The sequence below is a fragment of the Coloeus monedula genome (genome assembly GCF_965178545.1).
Source record: "Coloeus monedula genome assembly, chromosome: 3".
Classification (NCBI taxonomy): Eukaryota; Metazoa; Chordata; class Aves; order Passeriformes; family Corvidae; genus Coloeus; species Coloeus monedula.
Genome location: NC_138783.1, coordinates 29,689,203 through 29,716,598, shown reverse-complemented (window position 1 = coordinate 29,716,598; position 27,396 = coordinate 29,689,203). Strand labels below are relative to the sequence as shown.

At 39.5% G+C, this 27,396-nt stretch overlaps 2 protein-coding genes across 3 annotated transcripts in view; one reads left to right on the top strand and one right to left on the bottom strand.

Moving 5' to 3' along the window:
- The window catches only part of CRACR2A (calcium release activated channel regulator 2A), a 52,201-nt gene extending 51,791 nt beyond the window's left edge, over nucleotides 1-410 (top strand). For both annotated transcript variants that reach the window (XM_082279478.1, XM_082279477.1), the window contains exon 18: nucleotides 185-410. In XM_082279478.1, coding sequence (XP_082135604.1) covers nucleotides 185-275 — 91 coding nt within the window. In that variant the 3' untranslated portion in view covers nucleotides 276-410. The remainder of the gene's footprint in view (nucleotides 1-184) is intronic.
- A 15,677-nt stretch (nucleotides 411-16,087) lies between these two features.
- The window catches only part of PRMT8 (protein arginine methyltransferase 8), a gene marked incomplete at both ends in the record, with an annotated part of 56,720 nt that continues 45,411 nt past the window's right edge, over nucleotides 16,088-27,396 (bottom strand). Inside the window, 4 exons of the mRNA XM_082279336.1 lie at nucleotides 16,088-16,171; nucleotides 18,008-18,129; nucleotides 20,926-21,076; nucleotides 25,655-25,770. Coding sequence (XP_082135462.1) covers nucleotides 16,088-16,171; nucleotides 18,008-18,129; nucleotides 20,926-21,076; nucleotides 25,655-25,770 — 473 coding nt within the window. The remainder of the gene's footprint in view (nucleotides 16,172-18,007; nucleotides 18,130-20,925; nucleotides 21,077-25,654; nucleotides 25,771-27,396) is intronic.

The following is a 27,396-nucleotide window of genomic DNA, read 5'->3' as shown; positions in this document are numbered from 1 at the left end:
AATGAACCAAGGCAGTTGTGTGATGGGGCCATAATTGCACTTTTTTGTTTGTTAGTTAAAAAAATTCTATCCTATTCTGTTAAATCTCTGGACAATTTTATACTCTTGGGAAAATGTTTTTTTGTTTGATCTCTTATGGGTTTTATTGACTTCTTTTGTCACAAGTATTCTTTCTTTCCCCCAGGATTTTAAAAGAACATGAAGATAAAGTGAAAGAGAAAACCATCGAACTTCAATCTGATACGAACAAAAAGTCATGCTGTATCAGGCAATAAAATGCTGAGGCATGTTTAGACAATTCATACATTTATACAACACTACTATCAGATTCGCTTTTATCTTCTAAATACTTCTTCTGCTGTGTTCTGAGTGTAGGTGTATGTGAAAATTAAAATATTTTTATGCTCTGATCTTGCTTTTATAAATATTGTCTAATTGACAGTGTATTTGGGGCAGTAAGAGTCTTTTATTCTGTTTGATGCCTAACAACACTGAATACTGCTTTGTCATCAGGCTCGTAGAAGCTGCCAAATTATTAATAATAAGAAATAATTTTATGGGAAGAAAACTATTAGGAATATGAAGTAAATTCTTATTGGTGTGAATGACCCATCCTATGAGTACTGCTTATGTCATTTCTGTTCATACCTTTAGATCCTGATTTTTTCCTAACCTTTGTTTAGAGATTTTTAAAAATTGCTATAGGTGTCCTTGTTTGTAGTACAAATCATGTTAAGGCTGGCTGAACAGATCTTTGTTTCCAAAAGTCTGTTACAGAAGGTGTCACAGCAGATGTTGGAGGTAGAATGTTCAGAAACAGCAGATCGTATTTTGAAGATTTTCAAAAACTCACCAGCATTTAAGGAGTGAAAAATGTCACCAAAATCCAGTGAGATATTGCTCTTTTAGCAATGCTAAGAAAAAATTCCTCCTCATGTAGCTAAACACATGACTGATTTTTCAAAAGCAGCTGCCACACAACATTCCTCCAGGGCCTGATAGCACTGAGGCACAGTGCACCCACGGGGACACATTTTAGAAAACCATGGCCCACCCTGGATCATAAGAAACGCAAATGTCAATTATCTTTTGAAGCTTTTGTGGAATATAAATGGAAATAAGAAACTTGAGAGTGTGTCATCCAGCCACCACATGATCAACAATTATTCCTGGTGGGATATGTCTTCACTGCATCCAGCTATTGTGGTAAGCATTCAAGAACAAGAATTTGCAATGGTGAACTGTGTGGGAAAGTGGAACCTGTGGCATAATTTATTTCATTAAAATATCACACAGGATGGTAGATTTCATTATATAAGACTGTTACAGATACTATGTTTTTAATCCATTTTCTAAATGTTTTTAAAAAGTTATTTTTCGTTTGAATAGTGAATCAATTTAAAACTAAAGATGAATATTAAGCACTAGCTCAATAAGTAACTCTATTTTTGGATAAAAACTTTGTCAGTAATTAATTGTGCTCTTGGGATTTCAGTCTGATCAAAGGTGTTTATCTAGTTCCAAGAACTGCACAATAGGGGGTTGCAGACTTTCCCCTACAGCAATTTCTATATCCATACCAGCACTCAAATGCCCTTTCCTGTAAGCTGGGATCCAAATGTGACCCCTTCCCTATCACGTAGAATAACCTGGGCCTTCCTTCTATCAGGAGTGATGGCTGAACCAAGCAGCCCAGGATAAGCTGATTATTAGGAGTTTTTCCCTTGTTGATTCCTGAGAATCTGCTCATCCAAATGAAAAAAACCTCCCCTTGCCTTCAGTGAGGTGCCTAAGAAGCTCTAAAACACTAAAGGAGCAAAATGAGCATCCATTACTGAAAATCAATAGGCTTTCTGTTCACTTCCCAGGGTTGCTTCTTGAAGTCCATTACTGGTTGTGGAGAGTTGAGTCACCTTATTGACTGTGGCGTGTTATCCATCATGGAAATCTCAGAATTGAACCATCTGTGTGCAGTCCTGGCTGGAGCTGAACTAATGCAAACCATTAATTTAAATAACAAAACCAACACTTTATCCCGATTTCAATTAGGAAAGAAGTGTCATCAGTTTAAATATCGGCTTTGCTAATTGACTTTGAGTGATCTGTTCCCCCATCGATATTGGAACCAGCAATATTTCTTCCAACCTCTCAGCCTCAGGAAGACAGCTTGAATGCTTAATTTCAGCTTTACTGCCCATGATTCTAGCCCCACAAATGCCCAAATTCAGATCCTTAATTTCTTTTTCCCTGAAGTTCATCTTGGTTTTGAAGGACAGTGACAGGTGAAGTGGATTTTCTTTCTGTGACTTCCACAGGATCATGTCTATTTGGGTGTCTTTCGGTGTGCACTGAGACCATGCCAACAGGATGTACACAATTTGAGAGCAGACAATACTAAGGAGCAGCTGAATCCTGGGATGAGGGGGATTTCTTCTTCTAGAGAAAAATCTGGTGCAGTCTAGGACCCAGGCAATGTCTGCCATCTCGGACTGATAGCTGTGGCTGCTGCTGATCCCTTTTGCAAGTCCAGCCAAAACCTAAGCTTGAGTACACATTGCAAAGGTGCAGATACACACACAGCACTGACGTCATCAGCCACACAGACAACACAGAGATTGATGTCTTCACACCTTGTTACCCACGTATACACAAGCAGCATTCCTAGAAATACGAACACAGATAACCTAATCCTCCTCTTCCTTTCCAACAGATCAGGATTGAAGTTTGCTGATGAAGATGTGCATGTACACAACTCCTGTGACTTGCAATGCTCTCTTTCTCCCACTCTCCCCAGGATCATGCAGGAAATAAAGTTCAATGAAAAGACTGGATGTCCTGCAGCTATGGGGCACAAGGCTCAGTCAGATAAACTCTGACCAGCAACTTGCTTGCATACAATTGGTGCCTTTTATTCTACCTTCTCTTGATTTTTTTCCATGCTTTTTCTTCCATCTACCCTGACCCCTCCCTTTCTCTGTCCTTCATATCCCAAAGAAACAACTTGTCCCTAGTTGCCTTTTCCCTATTAGTCCCAGGTTTTCTACATCTGTACCCACATACCTATTTCTTCTACCAATTCCTAAGTCACCTTGACTTTATGTGCTGTTATTGATACAGTTACTGAGGTGCTGCTGGCCTTGCAAGTTTCCACTCCCAAAAGAGTCCCAACTATTCCCTTTCAATTATTTGTGAAGTTACAGTGTAACTCCCCCTTATCCACCTGTGAAGTCCTGCATTGCTTCAGCTTCTCACTCTGTTATTTGCAATGTTCAGAGTTGCCTGTGTCGTGTCCAGGGTTTCTCATGGCCTATTTGGTTATCTAAACCTCAGGCCAGGGCTTAGTCACCTGTTGGCACACCTGAACAAACAGCAGGTACTGGTGGGTTAATGCTCACAGAAGACAGGTATGAATAACATGCTACAAGGCTCTACTTCTGGACAGATTCTGCTGTCCAGCTGGCCGTCAAACTGGTGTGGGAATTTTCAGGTTCTCGTGTTCCTTGATGCTGTGTTGCTGGGTTGATGTCTTCTGACTGTCCACCAGGGTTTCATACCTCCTGGCAGTATTTTTCTCAGCTCTTCAGAAAGTTAATACTGGCTTAATAGTAGTATTTTAATTTTTCCTTTCTTTCTTTTTTTTTTTTTTTTTGAACCTTTTCCCTTTTTTTCTTCTGTCCTTTTTTTCCTTTTTCTCTCCTTCCCCTTCCCATTTTTTTCCCCTTTCCCTTCCCATTTTTTCCCTTTCCCTTTCCGAATTAGCTTTAACTTGCTCATAGTCTCCCCCTCCTGTTTCCCCAAAACTTTTTGGATAAAGATAAGACAAGATTGTGATGCAGCTGTACACCAGGAAACTGGCCTATGGGTCATGGAGTCTTCCCTGAACAAAGTTCACAGCTGGTGTAAGATTGATGACAGTAGTATATTCTTTTAGGGATATGTAAGGTCTCGAAAATTTCCTTTACTAGAATGAAGTACCAGCAATAGAGAATGAGAACTTCTGCTGAAAAAGTAACTCCTTACACTCAGCAGGCTTCATCCTGCTCTCATGTTCACTGATGTAACTCTTTGACTCACTAATGTTTCCTCTAATGCTACCCTGTGTACAGTAAATCAGCTCACAGGCTGTGTGCACCTACATAAACTCTTAGAGGGGATGATGAGTTGGAAGGAGAAAGTGGGAGAAATTTATCTCTGCCTGGTCAGGTACCCAATAGTGACAGATCTTTGGGTATCGTGCACAATATAAAGCCCATTTACATGGATATAACACAGTGCTCCCAACCCTTTGGAACTGGATGTCCATGAATTACTGTGTACAAATCAAAACAGGTTCCAGCCTGCTCAGATGTGAATGGAGCAACAGAGGAAAAAAAATCATTGCACACTATAATCTTCCTGAGAGAAGTGTACAGCACCTGGTCACATAGCAGATTTAAGGAGTAATCTGCAGCTGTTAAAGTGGGAATGCTCCACACGCAAGGAATATATAAGGAACAATTACACTGAAACAAGTTTGCCTCTGAAAGAACTGCAGTCAGTGGTCACTCCCCATGCTGGAGCAGGGACAAATGAGGAACAGGACAACTGTAATCCCTATGCCCAAGACAACTGGAAGCATTGGAACTGAATGGCAGAAACCCTATTACTTGGGGTGGCACAAAGCATTACACGCAGCCCCTCCTTTTCCTGTGCTGCCTGTTGGCTCCCTGGACAAATTCTGACAGACAGAGTTGACCCCACAGTGAAAAGAAAGAAAACTGAAACTCAGGAGCAGAGGAGAGAAAAAATGTACATGAATACATTGATCTAATGGTTTGCACTCTTTTTCTCTCCTCAGAACCTCAATCATCGATAAAAGATTTGTGTACTTTGGTAGTAAATTAACTCAAGTAAAATTTCCCAACTTGGGACCATTTTTGTTTGCGACATCCGTATATTGGCAGAATTTTCTACCATGTGAGATCATTTTGGAATAAATCCACTTTATCATCTGCACAAGTGGAAGCTTGTTTTAGAAAGCAGAAACATGCTCATAAAGCTCATCAGTAGCAACTTCCTGAATTCATCCACAGCTGTTGAAATAATGGGTCTTTCTGATTATTGAAATTACAGGAATTGCAATAGCATTCACATACACTTCTGAGAAAAGGAGACAGTTGGGCACTTTGGCCTGTTTACACATCAAACAACTGAAGTTCTTTTAATATGAAGCTACTAAAAGACACCTGATTACTGTACAATGAAAACAGGCTTCTAAAGGGGAAAAAAAAACCCCGGTAGGTTAAGTTTACAGGGCGGATATTAAAGTTCATTCCTATTACTAATCTGAAGTATTGTATGCAGTGACACTGAATCCTTCCAAATGTACTTAGAAGTTAAAGGACATTGGATTAGTCAGATAAGCATTGCTTCTTTCCTTTCAAACACTGAAGAGGGAAGTGCTTCAAACAAGTCCAGCTATACCAGACAGCTGTGTTTAGCTTCTGCAGTTCTCAGTGCCTTTTCTGCAACATGCTTCTCCTGAGCACAACAATCACTGGAAGAAAAACTCAGATTCAGAGGATCTTTCTCACTGGAAATATCTGGTTTCCATGGGTTGAACAGGAAGGGAGTAGGGAATCCTGTGAAACTGAGACATTCAAGTAACACACTATGTGGCTCTGAATCTTACTCAAGTACTCGCATTACTTAAGCTGCTGTTCGTGTGTGTGTGGGTAATGAGCGGTGAAGATGCTGCTGTGTTGTTTGTGTGGCTGATGACATTAGTGTGTTGTGTGTGCATCTGCATCTTTGCAGTATGTAGTCAGCTCAGCTTTTGGCTGGACTTGCAGAAAGGAAGAGCAGCAGCCACAGCTGTCATGCCTCTATGACATACTGTGTTGTGCCTGGCGTTTTGTCTTGTGCCATCTTTGCCTCACATTGTGAAATCCGTGTTCTTTTTCTCAGAGCATGCATAATATGCTTTTTTAGGTCTTGTGCCACTGTATCCAGCTTAATTTTTTTTTTTTTCTTGCTGTCTTCTTAATGAACTCATTGCAAAGTGAGTATTACCAGCTTTGGAACATCAGTCTGCCTATTTTCAGGATTCAGGGCTGCTGCAGCACTACACTTAAATCTTGCCTTTTCAGAGCAAATCAAGTCTATGAATCAGGAACGTGAATATTGCTGTGACTCTACAGCTGCTGTTAAAGCTCAGGTGCTGCTGTTTTCAGAGGGTAGAGTACTGGATAGGTTTGCAGCTCTCCTTTCCTGCCAGTCATTACTCCTCCATTTTACCTTTTACAAGTTGTTAGAACCCTGCAACATGCCATTTTAGGCCTTGGCAGAATCTCAAGGGAAAAAAAATAATAGAGGAAAGAAGAAAAAGACAGAATTCTCTCCTGCATTAGTGATCTAGCCCAGCAAAATCTGACAAATACCACAGTTAGTGGGAGGATATGGGTGGAAAACACAGCTAAGATCACAATTTCGAGAAAAGAAGTCTAGAGGGGTGGGCAGCCCATTTTCAGTATCAGGAAGGTGTTTAATTGTCTTACCTCTTTGTAACCTCATCTTGAAATACTAGTAAATGGAACTGGATGTGAACCATGTTTCTCAGGTAGCCTCGGGAGCTCAGCATTGCTGCAACCAAACACCGGTTTGAATACCTCTGCTGGGGGCTGAAAAGGCTCAGGACTAGCACTGCATAGCTCAGAGGTAAGGAAGGCTCTTGGCTGCAAAGCTCAGGTGCCTCCTCTGAGAGTGTGAGTGAACTGTTCTGTTTCTGCATGGCCTTCTCCCAGGTCTTACAGGTGCAAATGACTGAACTGCATTGAACTGCACTACTTGACAGTTTTGAACAAGGTCCTTTGAATCTAGGCTATTAAGGCTCATCAGTTGTCATAGCAACCCTGTATTGTATGGATTTATATTATGAAGCTGTAATAAGGCTGTTGCTCATCCCTATGAAATGAGGCATAAATCACTAATGCAGCTTCTCGGTGACAGGACTTCTTTAAGTATTATTCTGACAGAGAAACTGATTTGCATTAAATGACATTTCTGTCAGCAAAGACGAATGATAGGAGTGAAACTTTCTACAGGTATGCTATAGGCATTTTTATTTGTAACCCTCTGTAAAGTCACCTTCTACACTGAAATAGTTCGTGTCATTAGAAGCCCCAGGGTAGGTTGTGCAAGGAATTACTAAACTCAGGTAAGATGTGTGAAGCCCTTGCTCTTGGCTTGTCCCATGCAGGGAATGCTGCACAGCAATCGAATGCTGCTCACATCAAGGCACATGGAGAACATATACACAGATGATTAAATATTGGAATTTTTGTTTAATGTTTGTTCCTTGCTGACACAATTCTTGTGTAGAACAGTAGCTAATGTACCTTTTTGTCATTGCTGTGCAGACAATGCAGCTGTGCAAACATGGTATACTGAGATTTCTGTAGGGTGCAATTGATCAAGAAAGTGAAGTCACACAGAATTACAGACACCTATCAAATGATTAAAAATTAACTGCCGGCAGGTTTCAAAATGTAATGCTAAATATGCTAGGCATGGTTTATTGTGAAGGGGAGTTGTGTCCAATTTGCTGATAACTTGTAAAATCCCCATCCTTGAAAGTTTTCAGGACAGATTTTATACAAAGCCACAGTGATTTGACATAGCTTTGAGGAAATTTCTGCTTGGAGTAGAAACCTCCAAGGTTTCCTTACAACCAACATTTCGGTGGTACAGATGGAAAAAACCCTAAACAAATAGCATTTTAATTAAGCAGACGGTTTTGCCTGTCTGCTTTGTATACCAACAAATCTAAGTGCCACCACAACACCTGCAACAGAGCATTCAAGGGTGTTATGAAAGCACTCTGTGGTGCAAGACATCTCTAAGAAAGCAAATGTCAGTCCTGTCTTCCAGAAGGGCAAGAAGCAGTGTCCAGACAACTATGAGCCTTACCACAATTCCTGGGAAAGTGATGGACAACTAGTCCTGGAAACCATTTTGAGATACGCGAAGGACAAGATGGTGATCAGGAATAATCAGCATGGACTTACAATGGGGAAATTGTGCATAATGAACCTGATAGTTTCTACAATGAGATGTCTAGCTTGATGGATGAGGGGAGATTCATGGATGATGGGAGATTCATGGATGTTGTTTAACTCAGCTTTAGTAAGGCTTTTGACACTCTCTCCCATAACATCCTCATTGACAAGGTGACAAAGTACATGCCAGATAATTGAACAGTAAAGTGCTTTGGAAACCACCTGAATGACTGGGCCCAGGGGGCTTAAAGAAGAGAAAGCTCAAGAGGGGTCTTATCAGTAAATGTAAATACTTGATGGACCTTGGGAATGAAGAGGAGGGAGCCAGACTCTTCTCTGGAGTACCCAGTGACTGTAGAAGAGGCTACAGGCACAAATTGAAACACTGGAAATTCCATCTGAACAGAAGAAATTATCTTTTTTTTTTTCCTGTGGAAGTGGTCAAACACTGGAACAGTTTTCTCAGAGAGGTAGTGGCGTATCCATCCTTGAAGATACTCCAAACCTAACTGTAAATGGTCCTGGGCAACCTGTTCCAGCTTGTCTTGCTTCAGCAGTGGGGTTGGATGTTTTCAAGAGATTGGTAAATCACAGTGGTACTTTCTGTATTCTAAAATTCTAGCTGTCTATAAAAGTTCAAAGTCTCACGGGACTGGCAGTATCTCCAGGCCAACTAGATTTATCCTCATTACCACAGGCACTAACGTGAGTGTAATAAAAAGGACACATGACACAGAGGCAAGTAAGAGATGAGGACAGCTTAGTAAAAAAGTTTGATGTAGGTCTGGTTTTGGTTTATAAGCAGATTCCACGAAGGGAATCCTGTATATCACTGAAGTACAAGCTAAAAACTTCTCAAGATGAAGGAGAAGAAACAGCATATTATGCCCGTACTGTTGAAGGAACAAGAATGGGAAGAACATAACACAGTGTCAATGTTTTGGCAGTAGAAGTGAATTTTGCATTTGGACCCATGAACATTAGGTTGCAGGGGTCTAGGAATTTGCCCAGATGGAGAGTAGACATCCTGCTGCTTAAGAGAATTCCTAATTCCTACTTAATGGTATCATTGAGCAGCAGAATTCAAATGGAGATTTCTCCCAGAAAATGTAAGGCCTTAATGTCTTCACTACGTTTGTCAGTGGGAGGCATCAGGACAATTTACCCAGTCTTCTGGATGTTTTCCAATTGTTTTCTGAAGTTCTTTCCTCAGTTACCTGCACATCTTTACTGGTAAAGGATACCTTCACTTTCTGAATTCTGCTGCTTCCATACCCTCAATTCACAGCTCAAAATGTATTGTCACCATGTGTTTTGTTGTTGGCTACTTGACATACAAATGCTGTCCATCACATGCTGCTGCTTCAGCTTCACACACCACTTACATTTTTTGCAATCTACACTCACCCCATAGGAAAGCAAGCAAAATAATGAACTTTTTTTTCTGAGACACTCTTTCAGTGGTGATAATAGCAATTATATTTGCTTCAATCATATCTCATTCGCTAATGGCATTAATTTGTCATGCCAATAAATGTGAAAAATATGCCACTATGATGATAAAGTACTTCTGCTAACTGATCAGCATTGCAAGTTACTGTTAATGAGTTACATGTGTCCTTCTGGGCTGCCATTTCATATTCCTGCATCAAAATGGTAGTGCATGTAGTGTTTGTGATTAAATTCTGTTGTGACCTTAACACAAGGGGCCATTGCTGGTTCTAGGGCTGTGTTGTACTGGAAATGCTGATGGTTCATGTGAGTAAATGGGAAATGGCTGGACAAAAAAGCACAGAACGAAGCTGCAAAAGAGGATGTTCCGTTTCCCACATGTAGATTTAGGGGTCAGCTCAGGCTTGATCTTGCTGATTGCTGTGATTCTAAAAGACTACACTTGATGATTCAGAGGAATGACTTGGATCCCAAACCTGTGTGCTGTGTAAGGAAGTAAGACTGATTTTTTGTTGCAGTTGTTATCTTGTTTCTTTGTGTTTCGTAATCACACTATACCATCTCTCCAAGCTTTCTCAAAAAATGCTACCTTCATGTTGTTTGCTTAATCACTTATCTCCATTGTTTGTTTCCACTAAAAAATGAGAAAAATATCAAACATACTAAGAAAAGGGAAAAGGAAGGGAGTTGGGGAGATTGTATTGGTACCTGTAGAGCCTGAAAGAGATGCAAAGAGAACAGCAGAGATTGCAAAAATTTTGAGATCATAGAAATATTTTTCTTTCCTGTCAGCTGTATCTGAACCCTAGCATAATCTTTATTTTTTTGTCTAAGAGACAGGTGCTTTGCTTTAACAGTCATCTGTGAGCAGTGGTCTGCTTCTTTCTCTGTCTCAACTGTATAGAACACATCTTTTACCCTTTTTGTGTCTATCCTCAGAAGCAGCAGCTATTTTCAGGGTACACTCTTGTTCCCTGTAGGTGTACTACTGCCCTGGCTCACCCCAGTCATACTGTGCAGAAATACCAGTTTTCTGGGAAATCTCTAGCTGATGATTCATGTTCTCCTTACTCTAAACATATTGTTATATCAGATCTAAAACATCAGGTTTGTTTCTTTAGTTGCTTTTAAAAAATATTTGTAGGTGCTCTTAATTCACAGTTAATTTCTAGGAAATTTACATGCAATCTAAAGGATTTGTCTTCTTCCCACATACCCGTGTGCTTAGCAGATTAAGATCTGAGATTATCTCTGAGAAATGTTGAAAAGAAATGTTTCAAAAAATGCTAAAAACCTCCCACTTTTCCAGCTGGAACTAGTCTGTGAATGCTTCATGCCTATTGAAAAAGAAGTCACCTGGCTTAATTGTATATTCCAACTAGGCAAGTGCACACACTGGCATAAATTTAGAGCTTATAAACCAATGGAAATTGCTCATAAAATGTGTCCTCCATGCCACCAACACAACACAGTAGGAAAACTGAAGTTCTCTTTTAAACAGTGATCCTTGGGATTACATTCGTTGCAAACCCCTTAGATGCATTTGTTAAGCACTGTGTAACAGCAGCAACATAAACTGTTAGAAGGAAAAATGGAGGAAGGGGGATTACAGGTGGGTAAGAGGTGGAATTCATATAGAAGGCTAGGATGCAATCATGGGTTGTGTAGGGAAGAGAGGAGTTACCATGAGGGGACTAAAGTGGGAACTAATTGCAGCCAGGCGTTTCTCAGGGGCAAGTAATAAAGCAACAAGAACCAACAGTCTCAAGTTAAAACATGAGAAATTCCAGTTGAACATTAAGTGTCCCTGTGAGATTAGTGTAGCCCTGGAACAGCTGCCCAGAGAGGCTGGGGAGTCTCTGTTCTTGGAAATCAAAGAATCCCAGAATGGTTAGGTTTGGAAAGCACCACTGGGGGCCATGTAGTCTAACCCCCTGCTCAAGCAGGGTCCCTTAGAATACATTACTCAGGATTAGTTGCCAAGAGATTTTTTAATATTTCCAGGGAAGGAGATTCCAGAACCTCTCTGGCCCATCTGTTCCAGTGCTTGGTCCCCCACACAGTAAAGTTCTCCCTCATAGAATCATAGAATATGCTGTCAACACATCAGGATCATTGAGTCCAACTCCTGGCTCTGCACAGGACACTCCCAAGAGTCACACCATGTGCCTGAGAGTGTTTTCCAAACTCTTCCTGAACTCTGTCAGGCTTGGTGCTGTAACCACTACCCTGGAGAGCCTGTTCCAGTGCTCAGCCACCCTCTGCATGAAAAACCTTTTCCTGATATCCAACCTAAACCTCCCTGACTCAGCTTCCTTCAGTCCTGCCACTGGCTGCAAGGATGCAAAGGTCAGTACTTTCCCCTCACTTCTCCTCCTGACGATGCTGAAGACCACAATGAGGTCTCCCCTCAATCTCCTCTAGGCTGAACAAACCAAGTGACAGGCTCATGTAGAACTTCCTGAGCATCAGTTTCTGCCCATTGCCTCTTGTCCTATTGGTCGGCACCACTGAGAAGAGTCTGGACCCATTCTCTTGGCACTCTCTCTTAAGGTACTTACAGACATTGATAAGGTCCCCTCTCAGTCTTCTCGAGGCTGAACAGGCCCAGCTCCCTCAGCCTTTCCTCACAAGAGAAATGCTCCAGTCCCCCAGTCATCCTCACTCCCCTCTGCTGGACCTGCCCCAGGAGCTCCACGTCTCTCTTGGTATGAGGAGCCCAGAACTGGACACAGCACTCCAGATGCACCTCACCAGGGCTGACTGCAGGGGCAGGATCACCTCCTTCAATCTGCTGGTGATGTTCTTCCTATGCCACCCCAGGACACCATTAGCCTTCTTGGCCACCAGGACACACTGCTGGCTCATGGGCAGCTTATTGTCCACCAGCACCCCCAGGTCCTTCTCTGAAGAACTGCTTTTCAGCAGGTCAGCCTTGTTCTTTCTAATTGTCTTAAAGCAGGGATTTATTCTTCATTAAATACATAGAATACCATGTATCCTTTATAAACTTACCTTCTAAGTGAATGAAGTTATCTATAATCAAATCTGTATGTGCTAAATTAATTTCTGAATTAATATTAAGTTTAAAACAAATCCTGTAAGAAATGATCTCTGAGAAGGTTCTTCAAATTAGTTCTGTGGTAAAAACATGCCTTAGGTATTACTGGGCAAATATTACTGCCTTGGGTTATATTCTTGTTCATATTCTGGACAGTTTCAACTCCTATTAGAAGTCTAAGACAGTAGAAAAAGGCTGTAAACCCCTAATTCTGCACACAGAAAGGTCCCCAGAACAACCCCTGCAAAACCCAAACTTGAAACTAAGGACATCTGGCAAGGGCTAATTGGTGCTGGAAGTAAGAAATGCTTATGAGAATAGAGTCATACTACACTGTTCCTTAGAGAACCTTGGGAATACAGAGTGGCCCCCCTAACACTGCAGACTCCTTCCTTAATCGTATCAAGCACTGCAAGTGTGAATTGCCCACTGTGCCTTTCAGAAGCATGCTCAGAATGTAGCTCTTTTTGGATGCTCCTTTTTGTTTCAAGTGACAGAACAATCCCTGAGAAGAGTTTTAATACTTTCTCCTTAAGATCAGAGTCAAGGCAGAAGAGACCTGCTTTCTCTTTTCTCCAGCGCTGTGTTACTCATCAGGGACAGTCTTTTGTGTAAATACTGTATTTCAGTTTCTTTCTCATGCTCTGACCTTAGCTCATGATCTTCTTCTCCTGTCTGTGGGAATTAAACGTTTTAAACATGTGTCTGTTTCAGCTCTCAACAGTCATTTTGTCATTATATTTTAATGCAAAGTTTTGAAAATCAGTGGCTTTGGTTCAGTCCTGGAAAGAGACCTTATTCGAGCCTTGAGAAAATGAAGCTCTGTGGTAGTTACCCGGACTTGGTGGATTGCTGAGGAAAGCCTTCTAGCTGATTACACCTGACCTGCAAGATCTTTGCATACCTGTTTCACTAATGCTGACCTAACTGATCCTCTGTGTGCCGAACTCACTGGTGCTTTCAAAGCCTTGTTGGTAGGTAACAGCTTTAATGGCTTTGGAAGCCTGAATTTGCTTTTTGATCACTGTGACATGAAGACACTCAGCTCTGCAGTAGGCACTCTCAGTTCTTTTTGTGATGGAGAAATACATGATGGTTTTTTTGATGTGAAGGAAAGCACAAGCTAATTTTCCAGGACAGAACGTGCCTGAGGTGTGGTGGCCATCTCAGAACTGTGCCATTAATAATATCAGTCAGGATTTAATCTTGCAACACTAAAGTGAATGGGCGCTTCAAGTACTAAGGCAAAGGGGCCATTATTGAAGAGAGACCAACACTTCACTGTCAGTAGTTGAAAGATGAGGCAGAAAGGGCAGACAGTGGACAGCAGTGCTTAAATACTTCTCAAATTGGTTAGTGAGCTGTTCTGATCTAGTGGGGGTTTTTTGCTGCTTCTTGACCTGTGCTTTCTGTCAGGCAAAAATGACACATTCTCAGTAAAGACTCTCTGGAATTTTTTTTTTCTTTTTTTTTTCTTTTTTTTTTCTTTTTTTTCCTCATTTGTCTTTTTTTTTGTTTGCTTGTTTTAAACAAGAGATGAGATTTTTTCCCTTCTTTGTTATTCTTTTAATATTAAAGTTATTAAATATTTATGCAGTGGTCTAGAGAAGTGGATGGTTTGAAGTGCTTTCAAAGTATAATTTAAGCAAAGCAAGAGTCTTTCCTCTTTCAGTAATAGTCAGCTCAGTGATTAGTGGCAAAGAAGAAGATGAAAACATCGTTTGAGTAGATTTATATAAATGGAGGGCCTGAGAAAAAAATCTGGTAGAATTCCTTACCTTAAATTCCTAGAATCACAAAAGTGTTACTAGAAAGGGACTTGCAGAGGGTTTTGTTCCAGTCCATTACTGAGTAGCTGAACTCATTTCCTGAAAATGACAGCAATATTTGACAGATAAACTCGAATTTGTGAGGAAAGTTGTTCATCCACACTCCAAAAATATGAAAGAAAAGTGCTTTAAAACAACGATGATGAACTAAATTGAAAACAGTATCTTTTACTGCTGAATTACAGTTTAATTTCACTCTACATAGATACCATGTGATACAATCCCTAGACCATATTCTTTAGACCATAAGAAAATGGAGGCACTGTACAGTTTCTGTGGAGGGAAAATCAATAGAAATAGGTTTCTAAAAAGTGAGAAGTTGACAAATACTGGCAAAATACATCTTCAAGTATGCTTTATTTGCAGGTGATTAAAAATATTTTTAGGCAAAAAACTAGTCAATCTTATCCAGTACAAGATAGAACATGATTTAGTGCCTAATGCCAGACGGACTGGAAAATGTGTAGATAGGACTGGTGATGCAGTAGTTGATGAATTACATGTGATTAAATGGCCCACATTCATATAGTAAAAAGACCTGATACATACATATGAGGAATTGTAAGCACTTAATATTTTAACAATAAGCAGGAAATTTTGTAAGAAAAACAAGGGGCTCAAGGGGATGGGAAAGCTACAGACATCTTAGTAGTATCAGAAGCCATCGACATTTTTTTTTAAAGACATTAACTTGCTCCTGCAAATTACTGCACTCTTGAGAATAGTATTTGTAATTTAAAACTTATCTAAAACATCACCAAAAGGTAACACTAATTCCTATTTTTTAAAAATTATTTTGTATTAAGAATTTTGCAAAGAACTGAAATATGGCATGGCCAAGAAGCATGAATTATCCACCATTTCAGAGACTTTGCATTCATCACATTTAAATACTAGGTGTCTGATTTCTGAAAGTCTCATGCAAAATCCAGCTATAAAAACTCACCACAGAATATTTTCAAGGATAAAAAGCTAATGTTTTTAAAAGCTTTGAACAGACATCCAGTTGTGAAGGTGAATTTCAAAACGAATGGTCCACATTTTCAGAGGACATTCAAAAATATAGTTGTTGAACTTCCTGTAAATGCCCAGCTCTTATCTACACTTTGCATGGAATATTTACCAAAGCTATAACATTGGACAGTTGATGGAATATATCACTGCCTAGAGTAGTGCCAGAGGTAACATCATTATCTTTCCATAACTGCATAATGAGAATTAAATAATCACAAAACAAATTCCTATTATGAAATGAGTTCTTTTTTTCTCATGTACAATATATATATTCATTTATATTGAATATAAGTCCAGTAATACTATCACAGTAATGTGCTGTAGTAGTCTTTCATAGTGAGAAAACTGCCCTAATCATCTTTAACATGCAAAGCTTGGAAGAACCAGAAATTCACAGTAAGTAATACAATTTGTATATGCATCTTCTGCCATCCTAAAGTTAACCAGAACACTCAAGACTGTTGCTTATTTTTTTTCCTATGTTTAACAAAAGCTACAGTTCTGTATACTGTACATTCACAGTGGGATCCCAGCCCCCTGTACTATCTGCAAGAAAGATCAGGTTACCACCCTCCATCAGAGTAAACATTCTAGTATTTAATATAATAATCTTGTGAACAGTTGTTCCTAGCTTGAAGCTCAGTAGTTCAAGACTTGATAAAATTCTCCTTTTCATCTCTCTGAAAGGTTTCTTGCTAACGCATTTTGTAGTCATTAGATACTGACATTTCACATAGCTGTCCTTTAAAATCCAAGTCTACTGTGAAATCCAGGTCACGCTGTAAAAAGATTTAAATGTAACATGTAAGTAAGACCGTAAGTTTAGTGTATTAATGCAGTTATCATTGCTTGGGTTGAAAAGACCAGCAGATTCAAGAGATTCCTGCGGTGGTTTCTAACTTCCTCTGTTTTTAATTGGTGCTGACACTGAGAAAGCAGGCTGTAAGATGTGTAATAGCATTCACCATACAATCCGTGCCTAGGTCGTATTTCTATACTCTTCCTGAGGTGGATTCAGTGTCCTGGTTACTCCCAGGAAGCTTCTGAAATGCTGTTATCATACGTATCCTAGGAAAATTTTTGAAGGGTATCCCCCATTGAGATGCTCTTAATTTAGGCTAAAGGGCTTTCCCACTAGGGGTTATTCCAGAATATATCTGGTAAACTTCCCATTGTACAGAAGCCCTTAGTAATTTTTTATCTTGTAATGACACGTTTTCAGGGAAGAGGCACTACACAGCCCTACAGAAGGAAGTTGTGTCTATGCAAGCTTTTCAAAAACTTTGTGTTTCAGAAGAACAAAGCATGAGCAAATCCTTTTGAACCAAGGTGGTTTCTCTCTCATGACAGCTATCAAGAGCACATTAATTTTAGCACCTAAATCTGCATTCAGGTGCTAACTGCTGTGTGAACAAATCTGAGATATTTTATTAATTTTTCCCTCAAAGAAAATTGATACATTTAACCCAAAAAAACCTATTCCAGTCCCCCTAGAACAACACAAGGGTGGGAAACAGATTATTTTCCTCTCGCAGCAAGTAGCTTCAGGGGTGAATGTGTTTGTTTTAATGCCAAGTTTATTTTGTGTTTATTTCTCCCCCTGTATCAACAGCACTATGAAAATAGTATCCAATCTGTGTTTGGTAGGAAAATGGAAAATCAATGCAAAAAGAGAAGACAATGAAATGTTAAGATTTGTTGCAGTTAACAAATGTAATTTTTCAACAATTAGAACAGCTGCATAGATGGATAACCAGGTTATTTTAACTGCTGTTTACTGTAATAGAAAATGAAGAGATACTACTCAAGGTTTTTGGCAGAAAATGATGCCAGTGTTTCTCTCAGAAGCCATACTTCTCATGTCTTATTCTATTCAGCCATGGGTTGTCCATCAGACCATGTCTCACAGTCTCCTTACAAGTTAAAAGAAGCACTGAATAACTGATATAGGGGGATTCAGCCCACAGCAGAGAAACTGAGGAAGTTTTCAGCAGTTGTGGTTGTGTGATATCCATCATGCTTTAGCTGTAGTCTTAAATAAAGCATCTGTATTTTCTATGGAAAGGCACAATTTTTAAACAACCCTAACACTCAATTAGTGAGCTCAAGTACATTTGATCAGTGAGTTCAACTCAAGCATGCTCAATACAAGCATTCCTCTGAAATGTGTTACTTAATCTCCTGTTGGACTGTCCTTGGGCACTGAGTGGCAAATCACTCAGTGCCCATAGATGTGGAACTGAAGTACTTACACTTGATCATCCTGTGCTGGCAGAAGGGATCTTTGTACTGATTTCAGTGACAGTGTGAAGAGCCCCTTGCCTGCTTGCATCACAAAAATCAGTCAAGCTGATTGCAGAGGGCAGCTGACTCGGTGACGTATTTGAATTGTTTCTGCCTTCCCATGCCAGCCTGCTTTGCAGGTTGACTTCTGTAACATTAGCACTGCTTTATCATTGCTCTCATCAGCTTTGGTGAAGCTGTGGCTGGAGCTCTTACTAATAAACATGAATGCCTTTAGCATGCTCACTGTTTTAGTCCTATTCATTTTCTTTATTGCTGATTGTAGTTTGTGATCAATAGAGGTGGAATTAGGATCAGGGATGCTGACTTACCACATTTTTTGCATTTGGTTTCATGGATATAGTCCCATAAATTTCTTCTCCTCGTCTCACAGTTAAATAGTCCTCCAAGTAGAAGACAGTTTGCTTCCAGTGAGTATAAGGAGCATCAGGTGCTAAAAAATATGTATGGATATCACTTATTGAAAATTCCTACATGCCTTGAAAATCAAATTATGACTTGGGAACAATTGGGAAAAACCCTTTCTTCTCATAGAATGCTTTATGTACTATATTAGCAAACATACTTCACAACAGAACAATTCTGCTGAGTGTCAGTGGGTTGTCTTCTAATTTTTACTGGAATATGCCAGATGTGAATCACACCCAGCAAGAAGGATTCTGCAAAATGGGTTACAGGGCAAAATAGGCACTTTTTTAATGCTCTCCTTTCAACCCACACGTGTTCAAATTGGGAAAATCTTTACAACTAAGTGCTTTGAATTTCAGAAGCCTAAATTAGTTAAAAAAAAAAGTTATACAGAAGCATGAAGGAAAGGTTCATCAAAAACTATTAATCACAATTTCACAGATTAAACATTTGACTAGTGATTCCCAAACAGCAGATTTTATAGTTTCCAGGAGGATAGAGCTGATGAAAGGGCACTTGCACCTTGATCTGTTTTGGGACTTTTAAAAGGCATTTTGGGCAATTTTCCAGAGATGGAAACTGGTCTAAATTAATTTCTAGTCTTGCGTAGCAGAATCCATTTCAGGCTTTTAATTTACTTATTTGATTTTATTTCTGATTTAAATGCCAAGCTTTGAGCAATGCCTAATGAACCTGTATTGGTCACTTCTGGTTCCTACCACTCTTGCAGTCAAGAGGATCTAGGAACCTAAGAATAGCTGTACAAGCACAGAGACTTCCTAGCCTGGCAAAAAAAGCCTCTGATAAATTTATTTTTCTTCTGTTTGTATTCCCCAGTCACATGAGGTCACTGTATTGTATCATAATTAACACTGTTTAATAAAATAATGATCTTCTTTCGTTTCAATGTCAACATTTAAAAGAAAATACTTAGCCTTGAAAATTCGTTGTGACTGGACAAATACTGATGCTTTTTAAAAAAACTGGCAGGACAGGAATTCTTAACTGTTTTCTAAAATTCTAGAATCAGAAGACCGATATAAACCAACTTTTTCATAAACTGTCTATGTGTCCAGACAGTTTTAATGACTGTTAATTTCAATTGTTTAATGAGATATCTTCTTGAAGGAGTTCAGATCCAGACTGTTTGCTATTTGGACATGGCTGCATAAAATTTCTAACTGAAAACATGTTAGACCAAAATGAAATTGAATTTATATTCTCAATCATAACTGCTGCCTTGTACACACCCACGTACATGTGCACATGCCCCTGTGCAAAGCCATCTTCCCTAGAAAAGCCTGACATAACTGGAAACTTGTGCCCCATGAACAGGGTAGGGGTGAGTGTAATACAGGCCCAAGTCTCCAAGTCCACCCCAAATTACGCACTTATTCATCATTTAAGAAATAACACATCAAGTGGCACTTTGTCATGTCCTACAAACTGGTGTATTTTACTGAATTCACTAGAGCTTTGCCAACAGACACCAGGTGAGAATCTACACCAGTCTTCTAGACAGTGGTGACCTTCAGCAGCAGATGGCCAAACGACCTTTTTATGGAGTAATTTCTTCTGCCCCTACCTTACCATGATAAACTAAACAGAGGCAGAGAAACTCTTCCTTCAACCTCCTGTCTACATGCAGGCTGTCTACAGGATGAGGTTTTTACAGGATGAGGTTTCTGGGTTTCTAATTAACATTGGAGGATTTTCTTTTAACTTTGCTCTTGTACTATTAGAGAAATGTCTGAAGATTGGTGGATCAGGCTCTACAAAAGAGCTGTTTAAAAAATTAAAGACATATAGAGCTTTACTTAACCTCATCTGCGGTGTTGCCTGTGCCAACCCTCCCTTTTGCTGATCTAGAAAATGTTTTAAAGAGTGATGTGTTCTTTTAACAATGGCTTGACTGGTGGGAGAGTAAGGAACACCAAAAGTGTGCCAAACTCTCCAATCCATTAGAAAATCAGCCAATTTCTTTGCTGTGCATGCAGGGCCATTTTCTGTTATTATATCTTTAGGTACCTGTAATGAAGCAAATGCAAAAAAAAATTGACAGGCATGACTGGCTGTCTCACCTGTATGTACTGAAGCAAAGACTGCACCTGAAAAGGCATCTACTGATACATGGATATTTTAAAATTTCTTGGAAGATGGGTATTTGGTAATACCTGTCTGCTACAACTGCAAGCTTTGCAATCCTTGTGGACTGACTGCTCCTGTTGAGACAGGAGGCTGTACAAGTTGGCAATCAGGACAGGCAATTGCAATGCTCTCTGGTTTATTCAGTCTTGTAAACAATGCCTTAAGGGAATGGAGTTATTCCTTTAAATATTTGCTCACCAAGGCAAGTTAGAGTTTCCCAGCTGGGTTGTTAGAGACGATTCACATAATCACTACGGGTATTTTTATAGCTTGGAAAAAATGGTTGTTTTTTTCTAGACTCTGGGGCAAGCCAGAGCTTTGTTGAGTTTTGGATTTGGGGAAAACTAGGATGCAGAGCTGCTATCTCTCACTGAGCCGATAATTCCCTGTCTAATCTGAGAAATTTGACTCAGGATTTTGCTAAAACTGGTGGGGAACATAAATTCCTGCTGAGCTCTAAGGTTGATAGCCATTGTGAAACTCTGCCTCTGTTTCCACAGAATTCCTATAAGCAGTTGTCCTTTCCCCATCCTGCTTACTTCCCCCAAAATTACAATGGTTTTTATCACTGAAATTCAAACGTGGTGGTACATTAAACCTTCCTGTACCATCTAATCAGCAGCACTGATAGACTAATAGCAACAGAAATGAAATCAAAAGAAATACAGATTACCTGTAGAAAATCCCATCTTCTTGTGGCACTTCGTAAATTCAATATTAAAATAGGTAACCAAGGCATGAATGTAATCATTGCGCTGAATTTGGAGGCAGAATGCAGAAGTAAATTCCAATTCTTCAGTCTTCACTGTATAAATGTCTACTTCCTGTTTTGAGGAGAAAGAAAAAGACATTTACACGCAGATGTCTGTGACTCTCAGGTAAGTGTTAAGTGATGTACTTTAGTATTTCATTTAATGATCAGACACAAAGATGACTGACAGCCTTTTAACACCATAAGAAATCAGAGGTTCATTCTAATCTATCAAATCATGAGCAAATGATCCAGTTATCTGACTAAGCTGACAGAGAGGACACTCATTGAAGAGTGTGTGTTCTTGGGAATGGCAGGGAGGGACTCTAGAAGCTGGAGAAAATCAAGGTAAAAAGGTGCTTTGACAAATACAGGCATGATAGATGTTGATAGATACAGGTCCCAGTTCAAAAACCTTTTATCATCAGGGACTGTCAGCATGAGGACAGATGCCAGAGTTGGATTTTTAATAAAAATAAACGTATTTGTTTGTGCATCTCTGGAAAGGAAAGTGATTTGACTGTGTCAAGCAGTCAAAACATTTGAGGCATGAGAGTGGCCTGCTTTTTGATGCTTTCTAGTCCTGTGTCAGTCCCAACAGGGAGCACAGGGATCTTACTCTTGAGCAAGACAGAAGCAAACCATGTAAATCATACTATGGCTTGATTGCAGTAGTTGGAAGCAATGATGTAGTCTTCAAGATTGCTTATTTCCATCAATATTTAAATCTCACTGTTCAAGGCTTGGAGTGTGTTTTTCACATGGATCTGATTCTCCCAGCAAGGTACTGCTTTTCTCTGGGTTGTTTCCAAAACGTGTAGTCATGATAGGGAGGATGGTAAGTCTGAAGTACTGTTCTGTGGGGAATGCTTCCTGTGCACTTTCTGGTACCCTCACTGCTCATTCTCATACCCCTATTGCTCATGCCTATAGGGAAACAGAATTTTTGTAGGCAGAAATCCAAATATTCTCTACTCTACCAGCTGAAGTCAGGAATCATGTCTCTGACCTTACCAGCATTTCTTAAGACTCGCGCTGCAGAAGTGGAGAACAGAGTCTAGACTGCCCATTAGAGGGCTCTTTTAGGGCACATTAGAGGGCTCTTGTAGAAACTGCCTTCTATAATTTAAGGTAAGTCTGCAAAAACAGACATAGAAAGATGCAGCCATATTTCAGTTACTGAGGCCTTTGCATGGACCCCATTTGTGTTTCTGAGACTTAGAAAACTTACAGGGAGATGATTTAAGCAAGCCATAGTTTTGGCCTGCCTGGTTAACATTACTGCTCAAGAACAACTTAATCATCATGAAAATTATTCTACTGCATTGCAATGACACCCTGAGGCACTAGTGTTTATCAGTGACCTATGCATATAATTGGTCTCTTAAAGCTGTGATAACCTTAAAATGTTTTTGGTTTTCCCCCTCCAAAGAAGGTAAGAAAAAAGTAGGAATGAGAACTTCTGAGGTCTCCTGGCAGAATTCCATGGCAGCCTGCAATATTTGCTTTGCCAAGCTAGACTGGACTGGTGGGTGACTGCAGACTTCTGTAATTTTTGGTGTCTTTTGAGTGATCTCACCGTGGGGAAATTGGGACTTAAGTCTAATGGTGGGGTACATAAAAGGGAACTAGCTCCCTCTCTCTGAGCTGTGTTGGCTCTGCAGGGTAAAGGGAAATCAAAAGCACTAGGAAATATTTTCATTAGTCAGTAGAACCTCCTCAAAAATACTGAACAGATGTCCTGGATAAACTGTTGGTCACTTCTGCAGTCCTTTTTTTAAGGACAGAAACATAGCTTTTTTGAAATGCAAGGTATGAGACAAATGTGGGGGCTTTTTTATTAACTAATATAATTTTGAGAATGGCCATGTCTGGTTTTGGCAATCTCTTTGAATTATACTCTGGCTACTATATGTTCTTAATTAAAATGGCAACACTCATTACAGCTAACTGCACAGGGGACAAATGATACAAATTGGAGTTAAGGTTGCTTCTAGAGTGCCAAGGGACCTCTTTCCTGATCTCCTTTCCAGACAGTCAGGTTAGTCAGCTAGGATTTTGTGAGCATGGAAATATGCTAAACATTCAAATCTCACTGGATGGCTGGGTTTGGTGGAGTTCTTTCACGTTTTCTTTGGGGTTTTTTTGTGTTTGTTTTTTTGTTGTTGTTGTTTGTTTGTTGTTTTGTTTTGTTTTTTGTTTTTGCTTGTTTTTGTTTGCTTGTTTATTTGTTTGGTTTTGGATCAGAGAAGAAAACACAACTGTTTTACTAAGTATGAAACAAACTTTTCCATTTTTTTTTGGCAGTGTTACTGACAGCAGTAGGCCCTCAGTAGGACACCTGTACCCTTCTCCTGAGTTATTGATTCTGGTGGTTTGAAGACGCTTTGTTCCCACTACTCTCCCTGGCTGATTTGGTTTGGAAGTTAAACAAGGACTCCTATTTGGCAGGACAATTCCTGTGCCCCTCAGATGTATTTAAGAGACCATGCAAAAGGGAATGCCTTTCAAAAGAGAGAGGATGTTGCATTCCCTGCATGCACCACCCCTAGTGCACCTGTGGCCTAGTGCCTGAAGTTCCTTAAAGCATCCAGGACTTGGGTTACATCCAGTTTCTGAGGAGTACAAAAGAGGGAATTTTACTCCAGTCTCCAGCATTTTAGATAAGTGTCATGGCTACACAGCATGCACAGTTGATGTCTTATTTTGCTGATTTTGTAAAACAATTCAGAGTGTCTAAATTGGGAATTGAAATAACTGCAGAAGCACAAGACTCTGACTGGTCTCTGAGGAATGTGTCTAGTGACTAGTCCATCCACTGACTAATGTAGAGAGAACCCAGATTCATTTGGTAGGCACCCTAAATTAGCTGGCTTTGGGTTAAATACAACCCTAAAATTCCCTCTGTGAATCTAATATGAACAAGCTGTGCTATCCAAAAGTGCTGTAATAAAACATTTAAATAATTAAACATGATGGCTTTGTTTATTCTCAAATGTTTTCTTAGGCTAATATTATTCTCTGAATTCACAAATATTTTCAGGACGAAAGAAATGCACTTTATATAAATAAACCATGTGAAAAAGCAAACTAAATTAAAAAATATATAACTGCAGAGTCTGTTTTTCCTGCTTCCATATTGCTAGCTTGAACATAAACCTCCCTTCTTCATGCTTTTCATTGACAATTTTCTCTTTCTTTAGTGATCAGTTTTTGAGATTAGTGACTGATTCTGGAATGGAGGGTGCTTTGTGCTTGTGTATTTATTACCTGCTTTGCTCCCATGGTACCTCTACATGGAACAGCACCACTCAGTTTATGGACAAAAGATGTCAAAACTAAATATAAAACCTGAATAGACACACTTTGAAAATTTTTGTCTGTCATCTTAAACCAAATTACTTTCAAAGACCTTCTAAATAAAGCATTAGATTTGCACTTCAATTACGGGTGTGCAGCTTTTTATTCCAGAGCAGCCAACCCATTTTGCTCCCTAATCTCTTTCTCTCTGGACGTATTTCATAGAGTCTAAATAGCTGTTTCTTTTGTGTGTAATGCAATTTTAAGCTGCTCTGGTTGAGGGTGTTTTCAGGCACAGCCATCTTGTGTTCTCCTCAGTGCAGATGGACTGTGCATGCATACATACTCATGTAGAGTTTCTACTTCTGTTCCTTTTTGCTGCTTTCGGTAAAGGTTCTGCAGACTGGAGGCATGGCTTTCCCTTTTGCATATGGGAATACTTAATGCTGTGTTTGTTACTGGCAAAAAGTGAAAGGGAAAAGTTAGAATTGACTCTTTGGGATAAGTGAGTGTACTCTTGGATTCATGGACCTGGTACGACCACTGCTATTGATGCAGACAGCCTTGCTCATGAGAGTCGTCCCGCATGAGGAGGATTCCTTCACGTGTAGGGAATTTTAGAGCTTTCAAGTGTTCCTGCAGGTAGTTCTTGCATTGTTAACACCATCTTGTGAACAGGGATTAGTGACCATTCTGTCTTACATCTAGAGCAGAGTACCAGTTAATCTTTGGGTGCAGATGTTGGGGCTGAGAGAGCACAGTAACATTCTACATAAGGCTAAGAATTAGGAAGTTAGACAAATAAATTGAGTTCCAATTCTGATCACATGTTCTGGTGTTAGTTATTTCCTTGTCAATTCAGAACTGATGCTTCAGACTTTCTTACTGCAAACAGAATCATTTACCCCTTCTCCTCAGCAGCATGCAATCAGTAATTTCCAACCTCTATTTTTGAGAAGGTAGGGCAATTCAAATTCATATCTAAGTACACCACATCTCTCTTCATCCAGTATTTGCACATGCAAAATTTTTAAGAGTCTTCAGTTACAGCCTGCAGTAACCAGACGAGTAGAGACACAAGGAACATCTTGCTTTTGGGAATTCCGTAAGAAATCAAGGTATCAATGTTCATGCTCAGGTCATGGGACAGTATTGAGCATGTGCAACATGCAAGTGCTGGCTAATTCAAAACTGCACAATTTTCCTTCATAGTGTTACATGTTTCTGTGATGACAGCATTCTGCAGCTGGTTCAAAGCACGCAAAGATAGTAGCAAAACATAAGCAGCAGGTCCCAAAATAATCCTATAGTTAATAATAATAATAATTAGGTATATTTGGAATCACCAAACCTTTATTAAGCAGGCGTTGGTCACCACTTGCTTTGGATCTACTATGTCCACCAAGGGCTCCTTCATGGCAACATCCCTAATACAGGTCATGTCAAAGCCGTACACATTCTCCCACCCTGTCAATCCAAATGGATTTGTCAAGGTTAGCAGTAAGAATAGAAAATATTTTTTGTTTCTCAAAGCATTTTTCTTTTGAAAGAATTTCTACCATCCCCTAATTCTCAGATGCCCCCTTTAGCTCTTTGGTCCCTGTTCCAGTTGTCCATGTAATCATTGCTACTTTACAGACAATGCAGTTGCAGCAAAACAAGCCCTCAGTGTACATCTTTGAACAAGTGACCCTTTTTTTGGGGTGTCTCCAAAACCGTTACATGAGATTTTTCAATGATTTTTGTGGCTTTAGACACTTGTGAGTGTTGCCCAAAATCATCTGATGTCAGGCTGAGTCTTGGGAATAGCTGTTAGGGATGCTATCCTTTCCTATCCATCCTGCTTAACACTTACTTTCTTTTTTTTTCCCCCCATAGATTGCCACTCAATCAGAAGTTTACATGCTCTTGTGATTATTTAAGTAGTTTTAGTTTCAGCAAGTGAATTACTGGCAGGAGTAGAACTGCAGGTGTGTTTCAATAGTTGGGACTGCAGGTTATAATCTGCATGTATATCATGACAGAAAAGCAAAAGGTTCACTTTGAAAAGATTTAAAAGTCATGCCAATCCTCTGTATTTGAATAGTTCTTCTGATTGTTCCAACAGATGCTTCTTATCATGCTGAGGATTTTTTGCACAAAATGAAAACATTGAGAAATGGAAAAGTACACTGGCTTTGCTTTTAAGGTTGCTTAACAAAGTGAAAAGAAGAACCTTCAAACAAGTAAAATCTTAGTCTTATGAAGGATGTAAGTCAAGGTCCATTCACTGCTTCATCTAAAAGTCTAAACTGAATACTGGGAGCATTTTAAAAAACGGTTTGAACAAAAAGCAAAGTTCACTCATAAACACATTTGCGAGCATGTTTGAAATGTCTCATTTTTTTCAGAGCATAGCATTTGAGCTACTGGGGTTTCCAGAGGAGTATGACTGAAAAACTAATATGATAGAAAAATCTGCATATTTCTAAATTGGAAAGAATATAGGCATGAATGATACCACGTTGTTATCTCTTTATTGGGTTGTGAGTTTCTCAACATTTCAGGGGAGCTGGTGTTCAAAACTTTTGTTTCAGGCATCATGAGCATGTGCGAACTTCAGATTACATTTATAGAAGTCATGTGTTTCTATGTGATTACTCAGAAAAGACTAACTAGGAAACCCTGAAGAAACAGTTTATTAATTGTTTATTTATTACTGGGGCCTCCATCATTTACTGTACTTCAGCCTACATGGGATACCTTTGAAATATGTGCCTTTATCTGTATTAGGCAGACAGCTGTCACAGGAGGTAAAAAGTAAAATTATATGTTTTACATTTTGCAGGAAATCAGAGTAATTGACTATAGCAGTACTCTGTGGCATTAATCTTCAGTTGGAAAAATCTGAAGTTAGATTTTTTTAGAAACCTCATATTGCATTATTTCTTAATCAATATAACAGTTCTTGAATGCCCTTTAAAATGCTCAGCCCCTCATCTCATATGAAGGCAAGACTCTCTCCTCCTTAAGAGAGAAAAAGATGAAAAATTGAAATGTAAGGAGACACCATCAAGCATTTATAAATGGAAAGGAGAGACAAGATGGTGGCAC